The sequence below is a fragment of the Xiphias gladius genome, chromosome 16, assembly GCF_016859285.1.
Source record: "Xiphias gladius isolate SHS-SW01 ecotype Sanya breed wild chromosome 16, ASM1685928v1, whole genome shotgun sequence".
NCBI lineage: Eukaryota > Metazoa > Chordata > Actinopteri > Istiophoriformes > Xiphiidae > Xiphias > Xiphias gladius.
The window spans coordinates 5,506,220-5,517,324 of NC_053415.1; the positions used below are offsets into that span (position 1 = coordinate 5,506,220).

The window sequence follows — 11,105 nt, forward strand, 5'->3', positions numbered from 1 at the left end:
TACTGTATGTTAAATAAATGTAGTGGAGTAAGAAATATATTTCAGTTAAACAACTTGAAAATTGAACATCAGTCTTTATTGGTCCTGAGTAGACAGGGCTTCTCTCTAAAGCATCACAAGCCAGAATAAATTTGCTCAGTAAATATACTAAGAAAACATCAGTATGCTGAGAGTAAATATCCCATATTTAACCTTGATTGTAAGAATAATTAATATATTTTGATTGCAATTATGTACTGTATCTTGATAGAAAAAGTACATAAATGCGGGTTTTTCAAGCAGGAACTGACTCTCATGTCTGTGTTTAATTAGTTGATTACTTTCATATACTACTGTATAGAGAAAGCTACTAATAGTTGTTCACCGAGGTCTGTTTGTTCGTTCATTTATTTATTTGTATTAAAATATAATTAAATGATTCACTTCATGGCAAAATACACAAAGACATGCGCAAATATTCAAAATATGCTCAAGTATATATCAAATGACATTTAAACTAACATAAGTATTAAGACTTTTAAGTTAGTTTTTCACTTTTCTTCATGTGCAATAGTTGGAGTGCAAACTATGTGGAATCTGATGACTGGCAGAAATGGGGCTTTACAAACATAAATCGGTAAATATTTAAGCAAAAAGGTAAATAAGTCATTTGTCATAGAACTGATGCTGTTGAATCATAAACTTAGGGGTCTGCAGGCATGGAGGTAATAGGAGTTTTTACTGTGGAGGTGCATGTTTACTGCTGGATCTGCTTTTGACAAAAGTAGCATTGCGCTCCAGTGTTACAGCCCTCCTCCCAGACGACTGGTTCAGTTCGCTCATATCCACCCCCGAGTCTAAACTGGTCTCTCGACTCTCCACTGGCCTTCGTCTCCTCTGCTGCTCTGTCACAGCGTAATGGATCTCAGCTGCAGGTTTGCCCTCCAGTGATACAAACCAGGCCCGGGGAGGCTGGGCTGACGCGGCTTTAGAAAATTCTGATGAGGCATGTACCGAGTGCCTGCTGTCCCCGATTTTATTTAGTGTTCCAGGGACTGACATGGACTCTGGGAGGTTGAAGTGACCCCTGGACGTGTTGGTGGAGGATGCTGCCTGAGAGGCCGCTAAAACTCCGAGCTGGTCCTCAGTTTCCACTGCCTGGTTCTGGGTCACAGGCGGACCTTTTGGCAGTGTCTGGGTGAAGCTGTCTTTACTCAGTGGCTCAGTGGCAGCGCTGTTTGAAGCCCCTGCACGGGGCAGAGTAGCCGACTTGCTCCACTGGGGCTGTTCCTCTTGCTCCTCCAAATGGAAGAATGCTGGTGCGTGAAGGATGGCAACAGGCTGGTTGTAGAAAAACAAACTCTCAGTCAGAGATGCTGGAACTCTCATCTGCTCTGTAGTTTTGCATAAATAGGTCGAATCATTTGGTTCAGGGTTGAGGTCCAGTTCGGTACACGCCAGCGCAATGGCCACAGCACTGGGATTGGCTATTACATCGCCATTGTGCATTGAATTAACAGAGGAATTGTGCCGATTGTCCAGCTTTTCTGTGAATGACGGGCTCAGCCCATCCTGCGGATCAAAGACGTCATCGTCACATGTGGAAGTGGTTTGGTCTTTTCTCATCACTGATGGGATCTTCTTTGCCTCAGTTTCACTGAGGGAACTTCTGTAGATAAGACAGGACATTTGCTTACAGCAGAGCCAGGCTAATGAAATGGAACACGGCAGTTCATTCATTTTGTCAAAAAGGTCAACCTTATGCAGTGGGAATACAGATCGTATAAATAATTGATTTGCTTTTGTAATCACTAATGGTTAAAGTTAGTGTTGGTGTTTTACTGGCATTGAAGTATGTTTAAAGGAATGGTCGACGGATGACGATAAAAAAATCATGGCATGGAGGGTTGAAAAGTGGCTCTGCAAAGTTTGCAGCTTGCTCAGAGGGCAGCTTTAGTCAACCTGGATTTGCCACAGTTGCAATGCGTTTCGGCGGCAACCCAGAGTCATGGCAAAAAAAATCGGTTACAACACATTCTCAGATCGCTCCTGCAGGACTTTGTCAGTAAATCCCTAAACACACTACGTCTGGTTCTATGAGGAGGTGATACTGCAACACGGATGAAGTATAATTAGCTATGTTGTGGGTAAGTGTTTGGAACACACTGAATATATTACATGTCAGCAGCAGAGAAGGATTACGTTGTAGGTGCAAGCTATCAACTCTTCAAGGCTGCAGAATATCAGTATTTGACACCGGAAAGATTTTCAGTAAAATATAATTTACTTAAAATTAGCACTAAATAGGAACTTCATCCTCCAGTTACATCAGATAAAGCACATTTTAACCATAAAATGAAGATGTACTGAAAGAGGTGCTTGTTTTTCCCTCCAAGAAGGCTGGGAAGACATTTTGAGATTTGCGGTGAAACAAACCCAGTAAGTGTGCCTTTAAATGATATTCTCAGCAATTATATTAACATCATCGCCACTTCTAGGAAATACAGACTAGTATAAGATGAAAGCCTTTGTTACCTGCGATAATACAATAATCCAACCAGAAGACAGGTGAGAATAACAAGCATTCCTCCGAGGAGAACCATCAGGATAGATGAATGGCCTAAGATGAAGTCGATGGGAATGGCAAGTCCAAAGAAACCTGAAGCAAAAGTGAAGCAGTCAGAAGAATGTTAATGGAAAAACATGCATGCAATAAAAATCAGTATAGATGAAAATGAACAATGTGCATTTTGTATCTAAAAATGTTTGCCACTTAATAAATCTTTGGCTTTTATTCACTAACCAAGGCCAGTTTCAGGCCAATTTCAATAGATTGTGAAAATAAATTAATAAGTAATAATTCTAATGAATCAAAATTATTTTTCCTCATAATCACTGATTTTTTTTCCCCCCATTTTCTTCCAAAAGTAGAAAAATACGATTTCCACATGGAATTTTCCATTTATACAGTAGATTTACAACAACCATCAAAAAAGGTGTTTCATTGCTTGTCAGTCATTCATTTCTATTTTCTACATTTAACTGATTACCATGACATTGCCATGTTAGTGCTTTATAGTATGCCACCGACGGTAGTATCACAGGAATAGAGAAAAACATAGAACGCTGTATTCTATATACAGAATTTTAACATCATTATGTTGAGCACTTGCCTTTGGTAGATGACAAAGGTGCTGCAATCCAGTAGCCTAGGTGAGGAGCTGTGAAGGTCCACATGAGTTTTCCATCTACTGACACCACCTTTCCTAGTCCTTTTCTCATCCATCCACCTAGGTAAAGCAAACAATAGTTTGTTCAAAATTGTCTCAGATTACCACAACTACCACAATCTTGTCTTATCTAAAAATAAACGTCTTCTTCCAAAGACAGTCTAGGTTAATGTGAAGTTAGACTTAGCCAAATCTTTCTCCCATACTAGGCTTTACCAAATTCGTATCTTTGTACTCATTTGTGGACCCAAAATGACCCAAAACTTGGTTTGAGAAATTAGAATGATTGTACTTTTATTGCAAAGAATTAAGCAAAGGAGGTGACACAACTTCACTGTTTTTAGACAAATGTAAGTAAATATGCACCAGGTCCTAAGCATGAGGCCCCATCTGGATTCTCTGTATATGGGTGGCGTTAAATGTATTTATATCTAACACAATCCAATCCATTTTACATAATGAAGGGGCTCTGACAATTCATGTCTAACACCCACAAGAGGAGGCAAATATGCATATATAAGTTAAGTAAAATTATATCCAGACATTTGCAAGGACTTTACATTCTATATGCAGGAGACAAGTGGTTTCAACATTTATACATCAAATGGGGCAACCTGCTGAATGAGTGAGAGGCGGGGTTAACAGTCACTTGGCTGCTGCTTATATGCTGCCAACAATCTGTCTGCCTTGACACTTCTCTAAGAATACAGTCTCCGTCTGGTCTCGAAAAGAGGACACAGGCACCAAAGTTGAGAGTTTTCGGCGTGGGCGTAAATTATCAGAGGGCCTGCCAAGATTTCCCTGACTGATGTATGATTTGTTGAAACCACTCCGACGACTGCGAACCATCGTCAGCCACTGAATAAGCAGACCAGTGGGCTGAATTCAAGTTAGCTGGACTTCTGAGTAGCATTTGACATGCCGCGACTGAGTTATTGTTCTAATTGGAGGAGACTTTACTTTAAATTAGCCGCTGCTCTAAGGCTATTAATGAATTAACAAAAGGTTGTTCATTCTAAGTAGATTTCTGGTCTAATGTCTATTAACAAAGAGCCATCTGACACATGATTAATTGAGCAGGGATAAGCTAGACTCCTACCTAGACTGAACAGATAGACCTCATAGGAGAACATCTCCTTACAGGCATCTAATTGAGACCAGTTTGTGACACTAATAAGACATGATGAGTGATTCTTCCACAGCTCTGCATTTAGGTTACATTCCCCCTGCATACTGATGTCAAGTCAGACCCCTATAACCTCCTTTAAACTGAACATTAATGATATTAATATTAATATATTCTGATGGCTGGACATACAGTATTTGACAGAAAGAAAATTAGAAACGAACCACTAGGCTAAAGGTCTGAGTGCTGCCCAGGCCTAGGTACACTACATCAATGGAATTTTAGAACCACTTGTAAAATTGCTAAACAAGCCTTCTTCATCAATCTACAAGTGGAAGCCTTAAAACCATCCTCGCTTGCGCCCCAGATTCTCCACAAATTCAAAGACTGTGTGCATGTACGATCAAGATTTCTACTCACCAGTGGTCCGGTTCAAGAACCATGCTGGGACAACATTTGAAATCTGAAGTCCACAGCTGTCAGGGATGCTGAGGCTCATCTGTATGGGCCCGGTCACATGTAACTCTGTGTCTCCTGAGAAAAGCTGCACGCTGACGGCCGCCACTGGGCTCAGTTCCACACCGACATATCCTTGAAAACACACGAGACAATGCTTAAGACAGGCTGAATAATATGTGCTCTGGGTACATTCAATGTACTCACTATTATCTTTTCTTGGATTTCTTCATGTACAAATACTTTGGCTACGTGGTGCCAGTGTAACTGAAACAGCAGTTTGATTGACAGAATTGGCTAGACTCTTGCTCAAGCAGGGACACTATATGTTATGTGCTGCTTTCAGACCCATTCGTTTGTATCTGTGTCAATTACTGTCTGCGTCAGTGTTATTTTATATTATAACAACCACGAGGTGGCACCAAAGACAAACTATTCAAATTCACACATAGGGTTAAAAGGTACTTCAATCTCGACAGGCACAATTAAAATGACTTATTACAAATAGAGGAAAAAGTGAGGAAATATATATATATATATATATATATATATATATATATATATATATATATATATACATATATACATGCATTGTGTTGTAAGTCCACTTTCTAGAAAATCAACTTATTCACTGTTTTTAGAACAATACAATGAGCTAAAATGAATTATTTTGAAGGCAGAAGTCTGTATGCTGTCACTGCGACACACACACATACACACACAGACATCTACCTGAATTAGTGCTTGTGATGCCCAAAGTGTTGAGAAGGCCGTCATCCTCTGACGACAGCTTGGGAACGGTCAGGTAGGCTTTGACAGAGGTGACGTTACTGCTGTCTGTCAGATTCAGCAGGCTCTTGGGGAACTGAACAACAGGCTGCGACCAAGCATCTACAAATAAAAGAATACGTGAAAAACAATAGCTGAAAATATTTGTGTTTATAACATTTGTATAAAATATATGTATTTTCTCTTTAGCGCTGCTATCTTTGGCCGTTATAATGTGTCTCACTAACTGAATGCTTGTACTGACAAGCAAAGACACAGAGAGAGCTTGAGCAAAAAGAACAAATAAGTTCGACTCAATTCATACAGTACCAGATGTTTTGCCAGAGATCAGGACAGAATCTTCAAAGAGCCAGATGTTCGCTTGATTTAGACCAAGTAGTGACACAGTCACTGATGAAAATACTGCAGCAATTGTAAAAGGAGAAATGGAAGGGGAAAGATACACATTTAGTATTAGTATATAGAGTACTTGTTTTAAAAATGAATTGTTTTTTCCACTAGATGGCAGCTCGACATTATGTTATATCAAATTGTGTTATTTAATCTTACACAGGCAAGAAATGGGTCAAGGCTTTCACTACAAAAACAATAGCTCAAGATTCAAGATTCAGCTCTTTGCATCATAGCAGTGCAGATGGCAAATGAGAAACAGAAACAGGGGAAAACACACACCCCACATGCAGGCTATAGACTGGCCCCAGATAGATAATTGTGGGTACTGCCACTTAATAAGGTGTCAAACACAGTGGTGTGGGGCAAAAATTGGCCTTGCATATTATATAATATATGCATCTCAACATTTTCTCAGTATTTTCTGTGATCACTTTTTTACAGGACAGTACTTGAAGTGTCCCGATGAGAAAAAAAAACCCTACTGCCATCTGTCCCCCTCTACAGATTGACATAAAGACAAAGGAGCCGTCATATTGACGTCACACACTCCTGCCACCCATTGGAAAAAATGAATCTCAACCATACTCAGCACAAAGAGGAGTCGAAAATGTACTTGCTGATCTTTCCATGATCATGAGAGCCAGTGATAAATGAAAACGACACTGCCTTTATTTGATGAAGCTCACTAACCGCGGTGCCTTGGCTAAACAATTCTCACATTACACACGTTAAACATCTTACTCGGCATTCTGCTGGTTTTACACGGCAGCAGTGTGTCGACATAGCCATCCTTGCTGGCCACAACTGTCATAGGCAGCCCAGTTTGGTACGGTACATGAAGCAGAACACCACCGTCCTCCCCAGTGAGAGCGGCGCCGGCCCTGGTGTAGTTGATGTAAACCTCCACCGCTGCCTGGCTCAGGAACTGACGACTCAGCATGTCGCTAACCTGGACCTTCAGGTTAAAGGCAGAACCTGGGGGACAAAAGGATTTGGTCAAGATAAAGTTAGATAGAAATTGAGATCATGCTGAAGGCAACGGTGCTTGTTTTATTTATTTATTTATTATATTGTTATAGGTAATGTAAGGTGTTTTTATACACTACAACTATGTGCTTTAATGCTTTTACAGGATGGAGTTGACTGCATTTCCAATTACCCTAGCAAGCTAGTAAGCCTTACTGACAACACAACAGGGAAACTCATTTCCAGACTCCCTGGAGGATATCAATCCATTAATCCCAGTAGATTTTAAAGCGATGGACACGGTTGCGAATGGATTGGAACAACAGAGTAAGAATTCTAGACAACATTATGTTGCATCAGCATATAGTACATATTTCCAATTAGCCACTTTCACACTGTGCACGAACATCCAACGGTAAGTTCATGGCAAGACTTTATTTCCGAGAGCTATACTGTTGAATAACAATGAAGGACTGTCATTTCATCATTTCAATATACTATATATAGCAGATATCAGCAGATATAATAAACCAAATGTATAATACAATATATTAAACATAATAATATAATAATATAATAATATATATAATAATTAATAATATTTGCATTGATCAAAAAAATGTATGTGTAATGTCAGGCGTGACAAACTCCAGAAAAACTCCCAGAAAACTCTCACTTTCTACTCTTCTTCTACACAGCATTTACAGCATTTTAAAATTTCCTTTTTTTATAAATTTGATGTTCAGAATCAATTATTTTAATTTAAATAATTTAACTACGTTCACAATGACAACAATGACAATGACAGGTGATGATATGTATTCTGCTCTGCTGTGCGGATGGAGAAGTGGTAAGCCTGAGAGGAGAGAAAACAAAATTAATTTGATTGGGGTGAATTGCCCGTCCAGCTGGAAAAATCTGAGCACAAGGTCCCCATGACAAATACGGAGACGGACCAAAACAAAACATCAAAAAGAAACAAAGACAGAACCACCGAGTGATAACTGTAAGCTAACACTGCACTGGCACTGGGGCCAAGGTATCGTCCTTCACCTTCTGACCTACTATTCTATATCTATTCTGCTTCGCTTCTGTGGAGGTCTGGGGGCTGGAAAGCGAGTTTTGGGCTCATCATCAGCCTTCCAAAGATACAGTATATCAGACTTACTTTAGGCCATGAGGCCATATAAAAAGGTCCTTCTTAGACCTTTTATTAGTAACTACACGCTGCAGCACTGTTATTGCAGCAGTCTCACCAGTCATACTGCCATAAGCATCTTCCTCTACTGGTGACAATTCAACACTAAGAGTAGAAGTGGTTGAATTTGCTGCCAGTCTGATTGGTCATAATCCTGCTGCTAAACGATCTGCCATGAAAAAAAAAAAAAAAAAACTCATGAAGCCATGCTCTCATGCTACCGGCTTTCACAATATTTCGGCGAGTGCCAAAGCCAGATAACCAGATCAATCCATATCCTTACCCTAACAATTCCCCTTTGATCAGAAGCAGGCGAATGCCCGGAGCCGCCACGAGAGCCTGCATTTCCAGCCACAGCATGAAACACATATCTACATTGGGCTGCGATAGCGTCATCCCACCGGGACGCAAACTGTGTGCCAGTGCAGATGGACAAGAGGATGCCTGTTTTGGGAGAGGCGGCCTCCTCTTCCTTTGTGTTCAGCTTTAGTGGCCAAACAGGACAGAAAGGGGGTCACTAAATCTGAAATGGAGGTGTGCGGTGCCAGATTACTATAATCTCCCCATTAGGCGAACTGAACCACGCCACAAAGAGGTTTATTTACTATATTGAAGTGGGCTGTCTGAGGCCACTGAGGCAGATGAGAAATAGATCCCCTGTAGTGTGTGATATGGCTTGAATACTGTTAAAGATGATAGTGCTGTTGTCCAATAGAAAAATACATTTCTACTTTGGTGAAGTATTTTCAAATGCTTTCTTTATCAGTGTGTGCACATTTGACTTTTTAAAGTATGGGGAAAATATTACCACTAATCAAACACTAAATTACAAAGCTTCTTTTAGTAAATACTAGAATGGCACATTATAGTTATTGAAAACACCATGTCTCTGGTTAAGAGCCCTTGAACTGGCTTCCGCTGACATATCAAGCAGATACAGCGTCATCATTTCACGAAAGACTACGATCGAAACCATGAGGATGGAGCATGAGTCTCGCAAGAACCGACCACCACCAGGCAGGATGAACAGATGGTCCAACAGGGACTTATCTCTGTTGCACTCCCCCCTCCCCACTAACATGCTTGCTTGTGTGTGCGTTGGAATAAGGCCATACATTCCGCTGATGGAGAAAAAAAAAAAAAAAAAAAAAGAGTGCACCCTTTGATATGCGGCCCAAATCAGCTTCTCCAGCAAGTCAGCAACATCAAAAGGAGGATTTGAGACGAATGATGGCATGAAGAGTCGATGCCCGAACACACACCAGTCCTGTTGTCAAAGCATTCAAATCCTCCCTGGGGCAAAATGATTAAATCTTTAAATCTTTAAATCTGTTGATCTGCCCATTATGAAGGATACAACAATGAAGATGCTAATCTCGGCAAGGGGGAGCTGACCCTCTGGCTCGAGGAAAGGAGGTGCTTTTGTATTTCCAGCTTTCTGTTTTTTTCGTATTTAGTAGAAGAAGAAAGTGGGCAGTGATTCCCCGGAGAGTTTACGCTGTACTGAAGGGACCGGAAGGCTACGAGGAGATGGTCTGGCAGGACAAGCCAGTAGGCGGGCTGCAGATGGTACAAGAGACAACTGAATGCTTGGGTACATTTCCAAGTGTTCAATCGTGCTGGGGGGGGGGGATCATGTGATGACGGATGGTAATGCACTCCTACAGGAGCATGAATCAGTCATGAGTCCGTTGATAAGTGGACAGGGTCAACAAATCCCTCTTTCAGATCCTCTCCACTGCTCCGCTGTAAACAAGACGATGGCTGTAAAACGTGCATGCACCTCTGACCTACTTTGGAGAGGGAGGGGGGGCATCTTTTCACTTACAAAGTTAATATAGCCAGCAGAAGACAAACTGAAAAGAAGAGTGAGTCTGCTGTAGTTTAAACAGCTGCGTTGCGTGGATTATTAATGCCGAGTTGGTGACACTGTTTGGCCCTCCGAGCTGCTCTCTAAGCAGCCACATACACACATACACACTCTTCTTCTCTGAAATTTGGCCCCTCTTTGCTTTCAATGAAAAGGTTCGGGCCAGCTCTCCATTCCCCTAAAATGTTAAGATGTTGTTTCAATATTGTGAATAGTGCAGACGTAAAACGTTGGTGGTGATGCAGTAAAAAGAGACAGATGGAGCAAAGCGTTACTCGGGAGGTGACAGCAGCGAGCTCCCGTACCACCTCATTACTCATGGACAGATCAGCAGATTTGTGAACAAATCCTGATACAGATGGTCTAGGTCGACTAAATCGGGACAACTTAGTCTATAATCTGTTACAAAAAGTCATGTGGTTGGATGGTTAGTGGACATAAAACCGACATGTCAAAATAATATTTCGCCTCAAGCCACGATGTAGTTTACTTTCATCTCACGTCCTCGGTATCAAACACACAACAGGTTTACTCAAGTTTGAATGGTCCAATTACGCAGCGGATCCTCTACAAACCTGGCGAGGGATCTAGCACTTGTTGTTGGTACTGAGAGGTTCCTTGCCTCGTGTGATCCCGGTTCGGAAAGTTCCCCTCATCGATACGCGGAGAGTGTCCCGCAGTCGGAGACGGCTCCGGAGCCGCTTCGCCGCTCGCGCATAGAACCAGCGCGGACGTCAGACAGATCAACAGGCGCATGGCTCCCAAAGGCTCGCCTCGGGTCTCGCCGGCGACTCGAGCGAGGACCCACTGCCCCTGCGAGATCCAGTCAGCCACTTCGCGACCAGCGCGGCAGACTCCTCCCCCCTCGGAGCCGCTTGGCGAGGCCCCGGGGGAGAGCTGCCGCTCTTCCTGTCCAACAACAGTTAAGCGGCCAGGAACATGTGCTGGGGTGGAAGGAGGCCCCGCACCTGGGTGAGAGCAGGGAATACAGCAATGGGAGAGTAGAGCCCCTGCATCCATAACCACGCGTGGGTAAAAGTGCAAAAGAACCATCAGCAAAGCGCATTGCGAGTTATGCAGAACGCCAGAAAGACTCAT

General features: G+C 41.9%; 1 protein-coding gene across 1 annotated transcript; it reads right to left on the reverse strand.

The window, feature by feature from the left end:
- Nucleotides 1-403: 403 nt before the first annotated feature.
- On the reverse strand, nucleotides 404-10,763 carry LOC120801755 (protein FAM171B-like). Its single transcript, XM_040148975.1, has 8 exons — nucleotides 10,583-10,763; nucleotides 6,715-6,948; nucleotides 5,890-5,982; nucleotides 5,524-5,682; nucleotides 4,756-4,926; nucleotides 3,153-3,269; nucleotides 2,515-2,638; nucleotides 404-1,648 (listed from the first exon to the last, which is right to left on the reverse strand). Exons 1-8 carry the CDS (start codon nucleotides 10,761-10,763, stop codon nucleotides 718-720), a joined length of 2,010 nt encoding a protein of 669 aa, XP_040004909.1. The 3' UTR covers nucleotides 404-717.
- Between the last annotated feature and the right edge of the window lie 342 nt (nucleotides 10,764-11,105).